Source organism: Haliotis rubra, unplaced genomic scaffold, assembly GCF_003918875.1.
Source record: "Haliotis rubra isolate DU_JTF1 unplaced genomic scaffold, ASM391887v1 Scf491, whole genome shotgun sequence".
In the NCBI taxonomy this organism is placed as follows: Eukaryota; Metazoa; Mollusca; class Gastropoda; order Lepetellida; family Haliotidae; genus Haliotis; species Haliotis rubra.
The window spans coordinates 95,024-115,261 of record NW_025767181.1 but is presented as its reverse complement, the minus strand read 5'-3'; the positions used below and the strand labels follow the sequence as shown (position 1 = coordinate 115,261).

At 43.1% G+C, this 20,238-nt stretch overlaps 2 protein-coding genes across 2 annotated transcripts; one reads left to right on the top strand and one right to left on the bottom strand.

The window, feature by feature from the left end:
* Nucleotides 1-265: 265 nt before the first annotated feature.
* LOC124291435 (mitochondrial tRNA methylthiotransferase CDK5RAP1-like) lies at nt 266-14,520 on the bottom strand. Its single transcript, XM_046728422.1, has 12 exons — nt 14,050-14,520; nt 13,496-13,599; nt 12,890-13,025; nt 12,367-12,495; nt 10,829-10,910; nt 10,125-10,245; nt 9,554-9,781; nt 8,545-8,698; nt 7,250-7,380; nt 1,129-1,278; nt 838-978; nt 266-436 (listed from the first exon to the last, which is right to left on the bottom strand). Exons 1-12 carry the CDS (start codon nt 14,384-14,386, stop codon nt 326-328), a joined length of 1,824 nt encoding a protein of 607 aa, XP_046584378.1. The 5' UTR covers nt 14,387-14,520; the 3' UTR covers nt 266-325.
* Nucleotides 14,521-14,738: 218 nt separating this feature from the next.
* Nucleotides 14,739-20,108, top strand: LOC124291436 (yrdC domain-containing protein, mitochondrial-like). The gene is made up of 5 exons (XM_046728424.1): nt 14,739-14,946; nt 16,514-16,709; nt 17,007-17,241; nt 17,754-17,890; nt 18,858-20,108. Exons 1-5 carry the CDS (start codon nt 14,820-14,822, stop codon nt 18,925-18,927), a joined length of 765 nt encoding a protein of 254 aa, XP_046584380.1. The 5' UTR covers nt 14,739-14,819; the 3' UTR covers nt 18,928-20,108.
* Nucleotides 20,109-20,238: the final 130 nt, after the last annotated feature.

The window sequence follows — 20,238 nt, the reverse complement described above, 5'->3', positions numbered from 1 at the left end:
ATGTCACCTTATTTTCAAATAACTCATATTCGTATATTCGCTATTGATATATGCAATAAACAAAATGTGATAAACTTTACTGTTTACCAACAAGTGCTGGCATACGTGCTTTTCTACTACAGACTATAGCTTTAATCCCCATTGTTGTAAGGATTACTACGGTCTAGTAATTTTAATCCCAAAACAGTACATGCAGGCAAAAAGAGAACACCCCAGACCAAGTCCTAGAATCTCCCTGGGAACACACAGAAAAAATAAGTTCACATTGCAAACAACACACACATTCTTTTAATGACTATACATTATCCACACACACACAAGGTCTTTATGTTCTGGAGGCATGTGCTCTGGCTGCTGTGTTCTGCTGGTGGAAGCTCTGCAGGGAGGAGTGGTACAGAGGAACCCCTTTCAGCACCTGGGAGGAACACGACGTCACCTGCAACACACGCAGTGGTAGTGTAACACTAGTGACATTATATAGTTTCATTGTAATCCGTAGCAACATTTCACCCAGTAGTTACTTGTGACCTGTGAAAATATAGCTACATAGCTGCCCTTAACTAATTGAAGCACCAGTCTGTTATAACCTCCGTGACCTGAGCAAATGTAGGACAGGTTAAGGTGCTTCAGCCTTGTCAGTCAGGGAACTCCATGTCCTGGAGGCATCACCTGCATCCATATGCAAAGGAAGTGAAGTACTCTGATTCAATGACTCATCAATTAAGACACTTGATAATACGGTCGAATTCAGAGTAAATGCTATCAGATTAGCAAGCTTACAGAATCCTGTTTGTACAGGTGTGAGTATCAAGAAGATAACACTTTGATTTGTACTACCTGCACCACCACATAGTCCCCAGGGGAGACAACTCGCTGCTGTTGGGACCCAGCACAAGAAGGCACATCTACTTTGGGAAAAATGACTTTAGTGTTGCCATCATTTCGCCCTGCTAAATCGTGTTCACTTTTCTTACTGTCCTGCAAAACAAAAACAAGTATATTAGATAAAACAACATTTGTAAATAGTTTCAGTCATGATTAAACCTTTAAATTATTCAATTCTCAAACAGTTAAGAATGAATGACTTAATAGGAAACCCAAGCTCACAACAGTGCCTATGCCACTTACACCTTCAACTAGGACGAGCTGTTGAGAACCTATCTGAGCTGTGTGGAGCTGCTGGGCTCCCTGGCGGAAGGCTCCTATAAGCTCCATGTGGCGCCGTGACTTGACATCAACAGGAACATCATCTGTTAGTCGGTGGTAGGCTCGAGTTTTCTAGACATGAATACACAACTGAATAAGCCGATAAACAATATGTCAATGAATTTATCAAATGTATTAAAATAGGACATATAGACTTCAACCACAGGTTTGAAAAACACGACAAATAAGAGATGTAAACTGTCACTCATTTGTTGGCCTATTTCTGAAGTTCTCAAAGACAGACAGATCAGGGATGTCAGTTGTCATAGACAGATGCTGCAGGACAGAATCTACAGGGACAGACACAGCTGACAGAGCAGTTCATGAGTCCACACCTGTCTCATGCTGCAGGACAGAATCTACAGGGACAGACACAGCTGACAGAGCAGTTCGTGAGTCCACACCTGTCTCATGCTGCAGGACAGAATCTACAGGGACAGACACAGCTGACAGAGCAGTTCATGAGTCCACACCTGTCTCATGCTGCAGGACAGAATCCAGGGAGAGAGACACAGGGACAGACACAGCTGACAGAGCAGTTCGTGAGTCCACACCTGTCTCATGCTGCAGGACAGAATCTACAGGGACAGACACAGCTGACAGAGCAGTTCACCCCTTGTGAGTCCACACCTGTCTCATGCTGCAGGACAGAATCTACAGGGACAGACACAGCTGACAGAGCAGTTCGTGAGTCCACACCTGTCTCATGCTGCAGGACAGAATCTCCAGGGACAGACACAGCTGACAGAGCAGTTCGTGAGTCCATACCTGTCTCATGCTGTAGGACAGAATCTACAGGGACAGACACAGCTGACAGAGCAGTTCAGTGAGTCCATACCTGTCTCATGCTGTAGGACAGAATCTACAGGGACAGACACAGCCGACAGAGGGACAGACACAGCTGACACAGAGCAGTTCGTGAGTCCATACCTGTCTCATGCTGTAGGACAGAATCTACAGGGACAGACACAGCTGACAGAGCAGTTCGTGAGTCCACACCTGTCTCATGCTGCAGGACAGAATCTACAGGGACAGACACAGCTGACAGAGCAGTTCGTGAGTCCACACCTGTCTCATGCTGCAGGACAGAATCTCCAGGGACAGACACAGCTGACAGAGAGCAGTTCGTGAGTCCATACCTGTCTCATGCTGTGCAGGACAGAATCTACAGGGACAGACACAGCTGACAGAGCAGTGAGTCCACACCTGTCTCATGTTCAGAGTCAGAGTCCACACCTGTCTCATGCTGTAGGACAGAATCTACAGGGACAGACACAGCTGACAGAGCAGTTCGTGAGTCCATACCTGTCTCATGCTGTAGGACAGAATCTACAGGGACAGACACAGCTGACAGAGCAGTTCAGTGAGTCCATACCTGTCTCATGCTGTAGGACAGAATCTACAGGGACAGACACAGCTGACAGAGCAGTTCAGAGTCCATACCTGTCTCATGCTGTAGGACAGAATCTACAGGGACAGACACAGCTGACAGAGCAGTTCTCAGAGTCCATACCTGTCTCATGCTGTAGGACAGAATCTACAGGGACAGACACAGCTGACAGAGCAGTTCGTGAGTCCACACCTGTCTCATGCTGCAGGACAGAATCTACAGGGACAGACACAGCTGACAGAGCAGTTCGTGAGTCCACACCTGTCTCATGCTGTAGGACAGAATCTACAGGGACAGACACAGCTGACAGAGCAGTTCAGTGAGTCCATACCTGTCTCATGCTGCAGGACAGAATCTACAGGGACAGACACAGCTGACAGAGCAGTTCAGTGAGTCCATACCTGTCTCATGCTGTAGGACAGTAGGACAGAATCTACAGACAGGACAGACACAGCTGACAGAGCAGTTCGTGAGAGTCCACACCTGTCTCATGCTGTAGGACAGAATCTACAGGGACAGACACAGCTGACAGAGCAGTTCAGTGAGTCCACACCTGTCTCATGCTGTAGGACAGAATCTACAGGGACAGACACAGCTGACAGAGCAGTTCAGTTGTGAGTCCACACCTGTCTCATGCACACAGGGACAGAATCTACAGGGACAGACACAGCTGACAGAGCAGTTCATGTGCAGGAGTCCACACCTGTCTCATGCTGTAGGACAGAATCTACAGGGACAGACACAGCTGACAGAGCAGTTCGTGAGTCCATACCTGTCTCATGCTGCAGGACAGAATCTACAGGGACAGACACAGCTGACAGAGCAGTTCGTGAGTCCACACCTGTCTCATGCTGTAGGACAGAATCTACAGGGACAGACACAGCTGACAGAGCAGTTCAGAGTCCATACCTGTCTCCATGCTGTAGGACAGAATCTACAGGGACAGACACACACAGCTGACAGAGCAGTTCAGTGAGTCCACACCTGTCTCATGCTGTAGGACAGAATCTACAGGGACAGACACAGCTGACAGAGCAGTTCGTGAGTCCATACCTGTCTCATGCTGCAGGACAGAATCTACAGGGACAGACACAGCTGACAGAGCAGTTCGTGAGTCCACACCTGTCTCATGCTGCAGGACAGAATCTACAGGGACAGACACAGCTGACAGAGCAGTTCGTGAGTCCACACCTGTCTCATGCTGCAGGACAGAATCTCCAGGGACAGACACAGCTGACAGAGCAGTTCGTGAGTCCATACCTGTCTCATGCTGTAGGACAGAATCTACAGGGACAGACACAGCTGACAGAGCAGTTCGTGAGTCCATACCTGTCTCATGCTGTAGGACAGAATCTACAGGGACAGACACAGCTGACAGAGCAGTTCGTGAGTCCACACCTGTCTCATGCTGTAGGACAGAATCTACAGGGACAGACACAGCTGACAGAGCAGTTCGTGAGTCCATACCTGTCTCATGCTGCAGGACAGAATCTACAGGGACAGACACAGCTGACAGAGCAGTTCGTGAGTCCATACCTGTCTCATGCTGTAGGACAGAATCTACAGGGACAGACACAGCTGACAGAGCAGTTCGTGAGTCCACACCTGTCTCATGCTGTAGGACAGAATCTACAGGGACAGACACAGCTGACACCTGTCTCATGCTGAGCAGTTCGTGAGTCCACACCTGTCTCATGCTGTAGGACAGAATCTACAGGGACAGACACAGCTGACAGAGCAGTTCGTGAGTCCACACCTGTCTCATGCTGTAGGACAGAATCTACAGGGACAGACACAGCTGACAGAGCAGTTCGTGAGTCCATACCTGTCTCATGCTGTAGGACAGAATCTACAGGGACAGACACAGCTGACAGAGCAGTTCGTGAGTCCATACCTGTCTCATGCTGCAGGACAGAATCTACAGGGACAGACACAGCTGACAGAGCAGTTCGTGAGTCCATACCTGTCTCATGCTGTAGGACAGAATCTACAGGGACAGACACAGCTGACAGAGCAGTTCGTGAGTCCATACCTGTCTCATGCTGTAGGACAGAATCTACAGGGACAGACACAGCTGACAGAGCAGTTCGTGAGTCCACACCTGTCTCATGCTGCAGGACAGAATCTACAGGGACAGACACAGCTGACAGAGCAGTTCAGTGAGTCCATACCTGTCTCATGCTGCAGGACAGAATCTACAGGGACAGACACAGCTGACAGAGCAGTTCGTCAGGAGTCCATACCTGTCTCATGCTGCAGGACAGAATCTACAGGGACAGACACAGCTGACAGAGCAGTGACAAGAGCAGTTCGTGGTGAGTCCACACCTGTCTCATGCTGCAGGACAGAATCTCCAGGGACAGACACAGCTGACAGAGCAGTTCGTGAGTCCATACCTGTCTCATGCTGTAGGACAGAATCTACAGGGACAGACACAGCTGACAGAGCAGTTCGTGAGTCCATACCTGTCTCATGCTGTAGGACAGAATCTACAGGGACAGACACAGCTGACAGAGCAGTTCGTGAGTCCACACCTGTCTCATGCTGCAGGACAGAATCTACAGGGACAGACACAGCTGACAGAGCAGTTCGTGAGTCCATACCTGTCTCATGCTGCAGGACAGAATCTACAGGGACAGACACAGCTGACAGAGCAGTTCGTGAGTCCACACCTGTCTCATGCTGTAGGACAGAATCTACAGGGACAGACACAGCTGACAGAGCAGTTCGTGAGGAGTCCACACCTGTCTCATGCTGTAGGACAGAATCTACAGGGGACAGACACAGCTGACAGAGCAGTTCAGGAGTCCACACCTGTCTCATGCTGTAGGACAGAATCTACAGGGACAGACACAGCTGACAGAGCAGTTCGTGAGTCCATACCTGTCTCATGCTGTAGGACAGAATCTACAGGGACAGACACAGCTGACAGAGCAGTTCGTGAGTCCATACCTGTCTCATGCTGCAGGACAGAATCTACAGGGACAGACACAGCTGACAGAGCAGTTCGTGAGTCCATACCTGTCTCATGCTGTAGGACAGAATCTACAGGGACAGACACAGCTGACAGAGCAGTTCGTGAGTCCATACCTGTCTCATGCTGCAGGACAGAATCTACAGGGACAGACACAGCTGACAGAGCAGTTCGTGAGTCCACACCTGTCTCATGCTGTAGGACAGAATCTACAGGGACAGACACAGCTGACAGAGCAGTTCGTGAGTCCATACCTGTCTCATGCTGCAGGACAGAATCTACAGGGACAGACACAGCTGACAGAGCAGTTCAGAGAGTCCATACCTGTCTCATGCTGTAGGACAGAATCTACAGGGGACAGCTGACACAGTTCTGAGTCCAGAGCAGACAGAATCTACAGGGTCCACACCTGTCTCATGCTGCAGGACAGAATCTACAGGGACAGACACAGCTGACAGAGCAGTTCGTGAGTCCATACCTGTCTCATGCTGTAGGACAGAATCTACAGGGACAGACACAGCTGACAGAGCAGTTCGTGAGTCCACACCTGTCTCATGCTGCAGGACAGAATCTACAGGGACAGACACAGCTGACAGAGCAGTTCGTGAGGAGTCCACACCTGTCTCATGCTGCAGGACAGAATCTACAGGGACAGACACAGCTGACAGAGCAGTTCGTGAGTCCACACCTGTCTCATGCTGCAGGACAGAATCTACAGGACAGACACAGCTGACAGAGCAGTTCAGTGAGTCCATACCTGTCTCATGCTGCAGGACAGAATCTACAGGGACAGACACAGCTGACAGAGCAGTTCGTGAGTCCACACCTGTCTCATGCTGCAGGACAGAATCTACAGGGACAGACACAGCTGACAGAGCAGTTCAGTGAGTCCACACCTGTCTCATGCTGCAGGACAGAATCTACAGGGACAGACACAGCTGACAGAGCAGTGACAGAGCAGTTCGTGAGTCCACACCTGTCTCATGCTGCAGGACAGAATCTACAGGGACAGACACAGCTGACCTAGAGCAGTTCGTGAGTCCATACCTGTCTCATGCTGCAGGACAGAATCTACAGGGACAGACACAGCTGACAGAGCAGTTCTCAGGAGTCCACACCTGTCTCATGCTGCAGGACAGAATCTACAGGGACAGACACAGCTGACAGAGCAGTTACAAAAGTGAGTCCACACCTGTCTCATGCTGCAGGACAGAATCTACAGGGACAGACACAGCTGACAGAGCAGTTCGTGAGTCCACACCTGTCTCATGCTGCAGGACAGAATCTACAGGACAGACACAGCTGACAGAGCAGTTCGTGAGTCCATACCTGTCTCATGCTGCAGGACAGAATCTACAGGGACAGACACAGCTGACAGAGCAGTTCAGTGAGTCCACACCTGTCTCATGCTGCAGGACAGAATCTACAGGGACAGACACAGCTGACAGAGCAGTTCGTGAGTCCACACCTGTCTCATGCTGTAGGACAGAATCTACAGGGACAGACACAGCTGACAGAGCAGTTCGTGAGTCCACACCTGTCTCATGCTGTAGGACAGAATCTACAGGGACAGACACAGCTGACAGAGCAGTTCGTGAGTCCATACCTGTCTCATGCTGCAGGACAGAATCTACAGGGACAGACACAGCTGACAGAGCAGTTCGTGAGTCCATCCACACCTGTCTCATGCTGTAGGGGAAGCAGTAGGCGAAGTTGTACTGGACTCGTCTGATGAGGTCCAGGGTGTCGTGATGAGCTGTCTCAGTCTCCCCACAGAAACCCGCGATGAAGTCACTCGTCAAGGCCACCCCTGGAGTAGACAGACCATGTTGACGGATGCAAATGTAACCTTTTTGATTCTCATGTGAATATTCATATAACAAGATCATTTGTAATACCAGGGTGTATAGTAGGTAAACATGGTTAAACAGGATGGACCTGATGAGAACCTATTGACCTGAATCTTTTGACCACTTGAGTTGAGTTGAGTTGAGCTGAGTTGTGTGTATGTGTATGTGAGCATGAGTGGGTTTGGCTGTTTGTATTATTCTGAATTAATGTTGTTTTATTCAGTGACATACCATGCCACAAGTTTTTATTGATATATAACCCATGAAGATCCGGTTAGAATTGATCTTCAGTAACTCATGCTTGTCGTAAGGGACAACTAACAGGATTGGGTGGTCAGGCTCGCTGACTTGGTTGACACATGTCATTGTATCCCAATTGCGTAGATCAATGCTCATGCTGTTGATCACTGGATAGTCTTGCTTTATACCCTTAACAACAGTAATATTCTTTTATATATTTTGGCATGACAAAGAGTTGAACCTACCAGGCAGGATGGACCTGACATGGACCTACCATACAGGATGGACCTGACGTGAATCTACCATACAGGATGGACCTGACATGGACCTACCATACAGGATGGACCTGACGTGAATCTACCATACAGGATGGACCTGACGTGAATCTACCATACAGGATGGACCTGATGTGAACCTAGAAGGCATGATGGACCTGACATGGACCTACCATACAGGATGGACCTGACGTGAACCTACCATACAGGATGGACCTGACATGGACCTACCATACAGGATGGACCTGACATGGACCTACCATACAGGATGGACCTGACATGGACCTACCATACAGGATGGACCTGACATGGACCTAACCATACAGGATGGACCTGACATGGACCTTCCATACAGGATGGACCTGACATGGACCTACCAGACAGGATGGACCTGACATGGACCTACCATACAGGATGGACCTGACATGGACCTACCATACAGGATGGACCTGACATGGACCTACCATACAGGATGGACCTGACGTGAATCTACCAGACAGGATGGACCTGATGTGAACCTAGAAGGCATGATGGACCTGACATGGACCTACCATACAGTATGGACCTGACATGGACCTACCATACAGGATGAACCTGACATAGACCTACCAGGCAGGATGGACCTGATGTGGTTGACCAGGTCAAGGTAGGCCTCCCTGGTGTAGCCTCTTCTCATGGCAGCCAGCACCTCATTGTTGCCACTTTGGGCCGGCAGATGGATCTGTGTACAAATGTTGGGCGTCGCTTGAATCAGATGCAGCACCTGATATGGGAAACTGATGTTAGATTGGAATGAGAAAACATGATTCATTCAGAGCAACTACTGTAGATCTTGCATTTTTCATGGTAAATGGGACAGAGACAGAGAGCAATTAGGACAGCCATCTTGAGTCTAGTAGTTTCCACTGTCCCATATAACAAAGATAGTCAACTTATTTTAGAGGTGCTTCATTTAATAGGTTGTTCATTTCACAGATTATATATTTAAGCTTTGACAGAGATCCACCAAAATGTAATGAACTGGAGAACCCACCTACCTGGTCAGGTGTGCCAAACTGGGTTGAATAGAAACTTGTTAATAGCCATGAGTGAGTCAGTCAATTGGGTTTTACCCGCTTTTGGCAATATTCCAGCAATATCACGGTGGGGGGACACCAGACATGGACATCACACATTATACCCATGTGGGGAATCAAACTTGGGCCTTCAGTGTGATCATGGTGATGAGCGAACGCTTTAACCATTGTGCTAACTCCTATTCTATGTCAGTGGTGTGCTAACTCCTTTCTATGTCAGTGGTGTGTTTATGTTTGTAGTGAGTGAGTGAGTATGGTTTTATTCACTTTAAGCAATATTCCAGCAATGTCAGGGCAGCGGACACCAGATGTGGGCTTTACACAAGTTATCCATGTCAAGAATCAGCATCACAAGACACTGCTTTAACCACAAGTATAACCCAACCCCACTAACACGCTTGTAATAATGTGTATTTGTCAAGAATGTGTTCACTTTCCATCAGACTTGGCAATCACAAACCCATATTCCTGAAAGTCTTAAGAATAAACTGGAATCTAAAAGCAAAATATCAACATGCTACAACTATTTCACACATTCTTACTTCGTCAGGAAAGTCTTTAGGATGAGGTGATGTAAACCGGATTCTCATCTCGGGGTCAACAGATGCCACTTTCTCCAACAGGTCAGCGAATCTCAGCCCTCCCTCCCGTGGTTTGTATACCGTTCTGAACCCTGCACTCAGCTGGTTGCTGCTGACTTTGTGAGTCTGCTCTGAGGTATCACGGTAACTGTTGACGTTTTGTCCCAGCAGAGCTATCTCCCTTACTCCCTATGGACCAACACCATGCATCATATCAGTGACTGATATTTTTCATCTGTCTGTTCATACATCAAGCAAGTCATTGATCCATTAAGTCACCTCCTGTTTGGGACCGATTCTAACTCGGAATCCATTCACAGATACATGACATGAGCCATCAGTGTTAATTCACACCTGTTTACTGTAAATGTTTAAATTGCAGAAATATAAACTGTAAATTTGTTAAAAGGAGACGACAGGTGTGTATAGGTGACACAGCAACAGGAATGTACAGGTGTGTACAGGTGTGTACAGGTGACACTGCAGCAGGATTGTACAGGTGTGTACAGGTGAAACAGTCCCAGACACTCACCTGCTCTGAGAGTCCCTTCACCTCATCCAGTATGGAGGAGGTGGGTCTGCTCCGCTCCCTCCCGCGAGTGAACGGCACAATGCAGTACGTACACATGTTGTCACAACCACGCATGATCGACCTGGCAACAAACACCATCACATGTACCACGCCCTCTACACCTGACTCGGGAACATCCTGAATCTTCATGCAGAAATATCTCAGTTACGTACTAAACTGTAATTCCCTAGGTTACTACATCAAGGACTCGCACTGTGATAATGGTGACAAGACAATACAGTGAGTGAGGGAGTTTAGTTTTATGCCGCACTCAGCAATATTCCAGCTATATGGTGGAAGACAATACAGATGGACATGATATTAGTTGTACCACTGGCTAAAATTACACAGTATCTGGATTCCGCTCAAGAAAACAATTCAGCACTAAGGTAATAGTGATACCCATACTTAACAAAGACTGTTATTTGTTCTACCATCGCTTTGTGGAACTGGGCGCTGGACACAAAAATCAAAAGAGACTGCAGCATAATAATTTGTGTTTTCTTCATTATCTTCATATGAAAGTTTTACACCAGTACATAATGAAACTAAGGTAACACACATATTCATACATGTATTTTCTAATGCAAATTATAACTTTTTTTGTAAAAACAGATCATAGCTGAAGAGTATCTTCCATTGAGGTATCTTATGCAGACACTTACACAAATGCTGATTTAGAATCTTGGTTGAGTCTCACAGGAACAACATCTGCATACGTTTCTTCAAGAGACAGTAGAACATTCACTGCAACAAGAGTGAGTGAGTGAGTGCGTGTGTGTGTGAGTGAGTGACAACGTGTCAGGTTAATGTGGAAAGACAGCCAGATGTGATGTGTTTACCACCTTCATGGTGTGATGTGTTTACCACCTTCATGGTGTGATGTGTTCACCACCTTCATGGTGTGATGTGTTCACCACCTTCATGGTGTGATGTGTTTACCACCTTCATGGTGTGATGTGTTCACCACCTTCATGGTGTGATGTGTTAACCACCTTCATGGTGTGATGTGTTCACCACCTTCATGGTGTGATGTGTTTACCACCTTCATGGAGTGATGTGTTCACTACCTTCATGGTGTGATGTGTTTACCACCTTCATGGAAACCATGGCAATCAGTATGGTGCTGACAAACCAGTGATCACAATCAGAGTGAATCTGGGATGTTAACCCATGATCATGGGCTTGTAGCTTGTCCAAGGGACACTTTACAACTCTGTTGTAGCTTGTGTGACCCCACAGTCTCCCACGGGTACAGAAAGAGAGAAACAGATCATTCATGCTAACACATGAGAGCAGCAGATGTTAGACTACCGATACTTAATGAGAACAATCATTCAACTGCAGACAACAATTAACATACATGTTGTTGAAGAACTAGAACAATCATGTCTTCATAGGTGAGATACACAACTGGAGTATTTCTGTTTATATTAATTTGACCATATACATTATAAATGGCCAACAAAACACTTCTGCTTCATGGAAATCAGAAAATCTGGCATTACACAGATGTCAGGAATAGTTTGTTCAATAAAGTATATACCAGGGTATATAGGCTAAATCACCTCTCTTTACAAATTCAAGAATATTGTAACAATCTGATACTGAACTAATAGTACTTAATAGTTTACTTTCATGCCGATGACAACATAACATAAGTGTATAATGTGCTTGTCCAAATCTTCAATAAGGTACAGTGGAAGCCCTCTAAACCGGCACAAAATGCCTGTATAGAGGACGTGCTGGCTTAGAGGACAGTTTATGATCATAAATTAGCTTCTACCGGGACCAAGTTCGAGTGCTGATATTGAGAGCATGCCGGATTGGAGGGCTGCCGGTTTAGAGGGCTTCTGTACAATATTCTGTCATACATAATCCAGTAACTCTATATTGCCTCAAAGCTTAATCCTCAATTCTTGTCCTTAAGACACGTTTGCCTCCCTTGAATATCTAAAAAACAATGGTTCAAATACTTTTTTGATTATGGTTTTCTAAAAAACATGTGAATCTTTGAATGGTGTTTAGAAGTGATACACCTAAAGGGGAGAGGTTATGGATGCTGACATCTGTAATATGAGGAACATGGTGTTTCGGAGTAGATTGTTACTCCATCAGGTGAATGAAGAAAACAATCTGTGTGTATTTGTTGCCAAACTACATGTGAACACTGAATCCCTGCTATGAACGCATGGCACCTGACCTGTCGCCTGGTTGCTCTGTGTGACGGCCAACATGCGCGGCAAGTCTCGGTAGGCATCAGGTCCACATACCAAGTCCACCATCTTCTCTCTGTCTACAATCTTGGACTTCAACCGCTCAGCCATACAACCTTGAGGAAATGTAGAAGGACATGGAAGTAATTACATCAGTTTGCTCTCATGTAATTAGGTTCAAATAACTGACTAGATGTGATATGTGTACCAGGTAAATACTGCTGAAAAGCTGAATTAAATTTAAGTGTGTTTCTGTCACGCATCATTACGATAAACATGATAAAGTGTACTACTAAACTTGTGATAGGGATAGTCAGTATCCAGGTAATATCTGAATGTTACGGGTTGTTGTCATACAAACAGTGTCTGAATTTGTCTTCAAACTTAAACATGTGCAGCTTCATTTCAAGTTAATTACATATACATATACATACACACTTCAATAAATGGTTATCATGTTAGATTGCATTATGACATATCTCTGCCATGTTGCATAGTATATTTCAGTACCTAATACTCCTATTTTCATGGGTGTTGCTTTCTTGCCCCGCCTTGTCTTTAATGACTTTAGATACTCCAATCTGTTCCAGATCTTTTCCTCTGCACCCTCCCTGATAGCACACGTCATCACCAACACCACATCGGCCTGCAGACGGCAGTACATGTATAAGCAGTTACACATACGATACACAGTCTTAAAACTAAATTTATTAATTTCAGCCGACATCTAAACATTCAATGCCTCAAATCATGTCAGCTAATTTTCAGCATTTTCCAAATTATTTGTAACCATTACCAAACAGGATTATTTACCACAACATGTTTACCTAAAATATATTCATGCTTCATTGTGTCTATTTTTGCACATGTGTCTATTATTGCACACATAATACATGTTAATTGTTATGCTTTTATTAGTTTCACTACTTATACTAGGGTCTATACACATGAATTCTCTGTATTGTTTGGGATGTGACAAATCTAAATATTGTATAGGGACAAAAATATACTGAATTGTGTTGAAATGCATTTTAAAGGTTTCAACACTGGGTAATTCCTGACATGCCAAAGTATCACAAAACATCAAAGACTATCTTGAAAAGTCCCTCGTCATACCTCTTTCACATTGTTGGCTCTTGAGAAATCACTCTTTTGCAGGATTGACCAGGCAACTTCCGTGTCACTTACATTCATCTGACATCCATAGGTTTCAAAATAAACTGAAAATAATTAATGACCAGCTGATTGTAATAAAATTCTATCATTGCATATTACACTTCATTTATGTCATTTATAACAAATAGTAATCGTGACACTGAGTGAGTTCAGTTTCACACAGCTTTTAACATCAACATGATCAAGGCAGGGAATTACCAAGAATTGACTTCACACACTACACCACTAAGGAGAATCAAACCTAGGCCTTTGGTGGGACAATACATCAGCCTCAAACCTACCCACTGCCCTTACTATCATTATACTCATACATAACATATTGTTTTCTCATTATAATCTCCAAAAGTTCCTATCTGTTCCCATCATGATGCAAATGTTGCTTTATACATTGATTAAATTATACATAATATTATTCGAAGCAGTCTGAAATATTTCCATATTAAAATGGCGTATTTCATTGCAAATTGAACAGTGGGTGAACCATGATTATCTACCTTTTCTGTTTTGTCCACAGTAATTTGCATCGTCAACATACGGAATCCTCTCGCCACAATCATTCTGCAAAGGAGGGCTTAATCGTCCATTTGTCACAAACTCTTTCAATCCTGGGCCTGTCTCTACTTTACATTTGAAACTATTGGTCGATACGGTTTTCTGTGAATGCCTCATCAACTGACTTGAATGATACTGGCACACTTGAATACACCTTGGAAGATACATGATTTGACTACGGTGCATTGGGCAACATCTATCATGTTTGGGTCTTAACCCGTATAATTTGAAGAAATGTCGAGTTCTCGTGAAGGTGTTTGTGTAATAACCGCAAGACATATTTCAAGATCGGATGCTATTGACTGTCTACTAATACAGAGTTGCAAACTGGAATTGTGGGCAACGTTTGAATGTTTCTCAACTTGAGCAAAGATGTCATAGTGTTATTGGCAGCCATACTGCACACCTTCACCTTCACTCACCACAAAATATGAACTGTAAACAAGTTACGAAAAATGAACCCCAAATATATCCTTCAAAGAAAAACGCGCCTTTGTGAATTACGTTAAATATGTAAGATGATAAAGGTACTATACAAATGCAAGAAAGCGAATGCATACAAAATTTACCAACTTTTTTCTGTGCTTACATACAAATGTACCAGTGCATATTTTCAACTCACCCGAAGCCTCGATTTGAAACCATCATGTCTGCGCCCAGGTGATGCAATGTGTTGGAAACCCGTTCTTGCACAAACCGACATTACTGTTGCATGTTTTCAATATTCGTTGTAAGACATGTTATGATCAGAACATATTTAACGAGGCTCCGTAACTGCCAGAAAAGTACCATGGCTAAAATTATTCCTGTTGACCTGGACGGTCCCAACTCGCAAATTGGTAAGTTTTACAAAGCAAGACCATAATTATTTATAATTGTTACGATATAATTTAGTATCATCCCAAAGGCAAAGTTAGAATATGGGTAAATTGTATTTTGGGAAATGGTAGATTCTCATTTAATACATTTATCCGGTATTAGTCCAGCATATAACTAGACGACTTGGCACTATCATCAACGCCAGAAGCCGACGTAAAATCATCAAATTCGTCGTCTATATCAACGTGTGCCCGGCTGGAATACGAGTTTATTTATATGAATTTATCCGATATAAGTTTGAGAAAACTCCTCTAGGTACCTAAAATGATGGGTAATTAGGTATCATTTTTAGAATCACTATGTGGTGTCATTAGCTCTATTAGAAAATATTTTGCTTGTTTGTCAATAGTGAACATGGTGAAAGAAAACACTAGACAATGTGCCAAACAACTTACAAAACACATGCAAGTGAGGTGATAGACATTAATTTGTTACGATGTAATTAGATATCATCAGTGGCAAAATTGGTATATGGGTAAGTTTTGTGTTACGGAAAGGATTAGTTTCTCACATCTCTTTATGATTTGCTAGACTTCCTTAAAATAATGAAGAAGATTAACAAACACATGTTTGGTGGTGAAGGTGGAGTTTAATAAGATAGGTAAACAAGTCGCTGAGGTGAAAAATATCACACAGACCACCACAGGCCTAAAATACTATAAACAGCACAGACATCATAATCATGGTAACAACAGAGCTATGAGTCATAAGCGACAAGAGCAGATGAAATATTTTAGTAGATTTAGGCAGAACAATGTGTCCTGAGGCTGAGTAAGAAAAAATATAGTCATGACAATAAAAAGAACAAGAGTAGGGAGGGAGAGAGGGTGATTAAAAAGTTAAAAAGATGAAGGGAAAAAAGCCTTACTTGCAGGACCAGGCAAGACAGAAAGGAGAGGACACATGAGTGGTTGAGAACAAAACAGACAATTCCAGTTGTTTTGCAAATTAAACATCATTACACAAGATTCTGCAATTTTATCCTATATAAGTTTGAGAAATCTCCTCTGGGTACCTAAAGTGATGGGTAGTTATCTCACTATCCTAGCTCAGCTTCAAGCTGGCAGCACAACTTCTAAAAGCATTTAATGTTTTCTTCATCACATTAGACCAGTAATTATTATATGCTGATTATAAGTATCCTGTTTTTTAGTTCTCAGTTAATTTACACTGTCTAACCATCTGTCGGAAAATACTTACTTAGTCCAAATAGGACTAGATAACAGTGTTAGAATCACAACCAAAACATCCATCCTCATTGTAATAAATAAGTTGTTCATCAATATATGTTGTCCTTACTTGGTACTCCAACTTCTAAATGCTTCTGAAAGAATTTATATGTTCAAGTCCCTCGCTAAAGCTCACTACAGTGAATATTAATTTCACCCGGAACATATTTCCCATTACCACTCGTACCTTGTTGGTTGTTCACTAAGTATCTTGGATTTATCTTGCACCAAGGACTATTGAGGTTGGAAGATAGAAAGTTGATCTGTTTAGTTTTTATTGATGATTTCTTTCTTGTAGATATGGTGCAGAGTGTGATGTCTGGAGCCAAGAGTTTGCTTGCTGGTCATGTAATAGCTGTTCCAACAGACACTATTTATGGAGTGGCAGGACTTGCTCAAAACAGTAATGCTGTTGCAGAAATATACAACATTAAACAGAGGAACTTAGAGAAGCCCATAGCTATCAGTGTGGGAGACATTCAGGATATTTACAGGTAAACTTGCACCTTTCTCATGCTGGTTTTGATGTACTTCAGAAGTCATATACATGCACTTTGGAAGTCATATTCATGATTGTTTTTATAGTGATTCCTTTGATGAATAAAAAGCACTTGTAATTCTGAGAGGACCTTGTAGCCCTTACTTGTCAGAAGACAGAAAGAAAGAGGAACAGATGACAACATGCTCAGGGACAAACTTGGTCAACAATGTTCACCTAAAAATGGGTTCTGTGGGCCATAAGTATTCAACGTTACAATGCTGTGTTATGATGGTGTGGTGTGTTGTTGCAGATGGAGCAAGGTGACTGTCTCGGAGGAGGTGCTGCAGGATCTCCTTCCTGGTCCTGTTACCGTGGTGATGCAGAGGAGCAAGGAACTTAACCCAGAACTGAACCCCAACACAGAACTGGTTGGTGTCCGTATCCCTGACCACGATTTCATCAGAGCACTCTGCAGAAGTTGTGGCGGACCAATTGCGCTGACAAGTGCCAACTCCAGTGGATCTCAAAGCACCTTGTCTGTTGAAGTATGATCATCCACATCATATTCACATCTTTTATTACTCACTCAATCAGTCCACACAGAGCAGGGTTTAACATAGCCCTTTATAACTGGGAGTTCTTGGGACTCTGGGCATAGTTTTTTTAGAGTCCATTTCCAAAATTGGGGGTCCAATGACTCCATCAATGATCATGGATGCTTCCCATTTGATAATGATTATGTTATAATGTGTGTTACTTTCAATGTCATTAGAATGATGATTGAAAACAGAATGTTTATATTTTGATATGGGATACCATTACAAAAGTTCTTTCCCAGAAAAAAATTATATTGCATCCACAAGGACGCACAGGATTTTGGTTTGGGGGTACTTCACCAAATAATAATTCAATACTCAGGAATCAGGCGTCCCATTCTATGATAGTTAATCTATCATGAAGACAATATGTTTGGCATACATTAGCAACCTTTTCGAGGTTGAGTCAATCTAGATGCATTTTCAGTTAGTTTTCAATAATGTTTTGATCCATGCTTCAGGAATTCCAGTCACTGTGGCCCCGACTAGATCTGATATTTGATGGTGGTCAACTTGGTGACACAGAAGAGTCGAGACTTGGATCTACAGTTGTTGATCTCTCCATAGAGGGCAAGTTCCGTATCATCAGGGAAGGCAGGTGAGATGAGTTAAGGACATCCAGATTGTTTGCTTGGTTCTTATCCGTTCTGCCGAGGGAGAAGTTGGTCTGAGGAAAATATAAAACTAGATAGAACTCAGAAAAACAATTATATTTGTTGAGAATTCAGATGATATAGTGTCTCTTATATATGTTGTGAAATGTTCACAACTATTTACCTCATGAGTTAAAAAACTTTGAACATTTACCAAAGTGTCCCGAGTAGTTCTCAGATTTGTATTATGTAAAGATAGCTATATTATGTATTGCAGAGAACATTGATGAGGCATGTGTTATTTCATGATGAAATGTTTCCCTGTCATGATGTCATGAGTTTTGAACTCATGCAACCTAATGAAGTAAACTATGATATTTTTGTGGGCAGAGAGTTATTTCCCTTAGATGTAGCTTTAATGTCTGAACGATTGCATCCAACAGTGAGCAAGATATGACAATCTTTAATGGGATTAAAGGTATCCCAGTGATCGAAATGGTGCTTAATTTGTGTGTTATAGCATGGTAAAAATTGAAATGGCATGAATGAAATATTTTGACAGTGCCCTAACTATGCCAAAATACTCTTCATGATTCATTTGATTTAGAATGTAATCCGTTTGACCCATCCAAATCATTCAAAACCTCGTTTTGCACCCCTTCAAACTATTTATCATAGGCGCTCTTAATCTCACAGTTAAACATGGGTGTGGCCACTAAGATTTACTTCATGGTACTCTTTTAGTGTGTGGCCTTCTTATATATTATGTTATAAAGCTTGATGATAGTGATTGTGTTTCCAAGGACTTGTGGAATATTTGCATCAACTTTCATGCTATCAGCCACTTGCCTCTCTTACCCAGACTTGACAGTTTAAAGCTGGTGTATTGCTGACTGAGATGTAAACCTCATTTCCCCTCTCTATGCCATGTAAGTGTGATGAACTTGTGCCAGTGCTCTGTTTTACTTCCAGTGCCTATCAAGCCACCGTGGATTTGCTCAGGAACAAACACAAGATAGAAGAAATACTCAAGATCTTATAGCATTATTTTTTATCATGAACAAATCTTTTATTGGCATTGTTTTGTACAAATAATATATTTATATCCATGCGATGGATCTGTTATTTTGTATCTCTCTTATTTACAGTTTTAAGGTTGTTCATACATCTTGAATTTTAGAGGATATTGACCACAAAGTTTCTAACATATTACACGTGCCAGATAAATGAGGGGTCACCTTTCTCGACCAACATACAATCTATATCATGATGCTCTAGTGTCACCACTTGTGTGTGAATGTTTGCTGTTCTGTGACCACATGGTCCAGTGGATGGAGAGTGGGAGGTCGGAGGCTTCATCCTGCTTCATATCAGAACATGTATATTGGATGGGATGCATTAATGGGATCCAACAAGGATTATTATACAACTCGTTTTCAGTTCATTTTCGACTAGTAACTTATGCATAGTAACTAGATCTGGGGAGAAATTCATGAGCTTCTGTAGATTTTGTCCAATCATCGGACACCTGCACCTGTGTCTTAAGTGGAAGACTGGGTTTAGTATGTTTGTAATCTGTATTCCAGATGGCAAGCCCTTAGTTCACTTCCCCTTTATAACTTCCTCTATATCGGGTAGAAGACACATTGTATAACTCAGGTTGAGTCCTTGTCAAGCATTTGACATGGCTTGGTTCACAAAATTTTATCATTTACTGTTTTTATAGAATGATATTTCTGTTTAATTTACAAATTCATTTGTGAGATTTCATTTTTAGTTACGGTGTCCATGTGCTAACTGATGAAGACAGAACCATACAACCACGTGCATGTTGACATGTTCATCTCTCAAACTCAGGATAGGGATACAAGGCTGCCAAAGCTGACAAATAACAATGGAATATCATTTGAGTAATAACTAGCTGTAGAGAAAAATATTTTTCCCTCATAAGAATGAAATAAATGTATTAATTTCAAATTTAACATCATTTGCTAAGTCTGTTTAAGAGATGGACATTTTTATAAGAAGTTTTATTTCTTATGGACATGTATGCTGCAACTGTCATGCTCTTGAACTGTGCACCGGTTTATGCATTTATCTTACCATGTCCCACACTGCCCCCACACTGCCCCCACACTGCCCTCACATTGTTTACTTCTACTGAATGGCATTTGGAATGGATATCATGTATCATGTTATGTAAATAAAACATTTTAGACTATACTTGAATTTTTGTATAATTATAAGTTGATAGGTATCCGGTAATGGCAATCATATATCTGGTAAGTGATGGGTACACAGAGTATACTAGCCACAACAAGAAACTGCGCATTGTTAAATTTGCTAAATTTGA

What these genes read in the sequence shown, in the direction of transcription:
- LOC124291436 (XM_046728424.1), top strand. Translation starts at nt 14,820, where the DNA reads ATGTTTTCAATATTCGTTGTAAGACATGTTATGATCAGAACATATTTA. An exon ending in CGGTCCCAACTCGCAAATTG is followed by an intron (nt 14,947 to 16,513) that starts GTAAGTTTTACA and finishes TCTTTCTTGTAG; the next exon opens with ATATGGTGCAGAGTGTGATG. An exon ending in GACATTCAGGATATTTACAG is followed by an intron (nt 16,710 to 17,006) that starts GTAAACTTGCAC and finishes GTGTTGTTGCAG; the next exon opens with ATGGAGCAAGGTGACTGTCT.
- LOC124291435 (XM_046728422.1), bottom strand. Translation starts at nt 14,386, where the DNA reads ATGTCTTGCGGTTATTACACAAACACCTTCACGAGAACTCGACATTTC. An exon ending in TGAAGGGACTCTCAGAGCAG is followed by an intron (nt 9,782 to 10,124) that starts GTGAGTGTCTGG and finishes GTTGGTCCATAG; the next exon opens with GGAGTAAGGGAGATAGCTCT. An exon ending in CTAAAGACTTTCCTGACGAA is followed by an intron (nt 8,699 to 9,553) that starts GTAAGAATGTGT and finishes TTCCCATATCAG; the next exon opens with GTGCTGCATCTGATTCAAGC.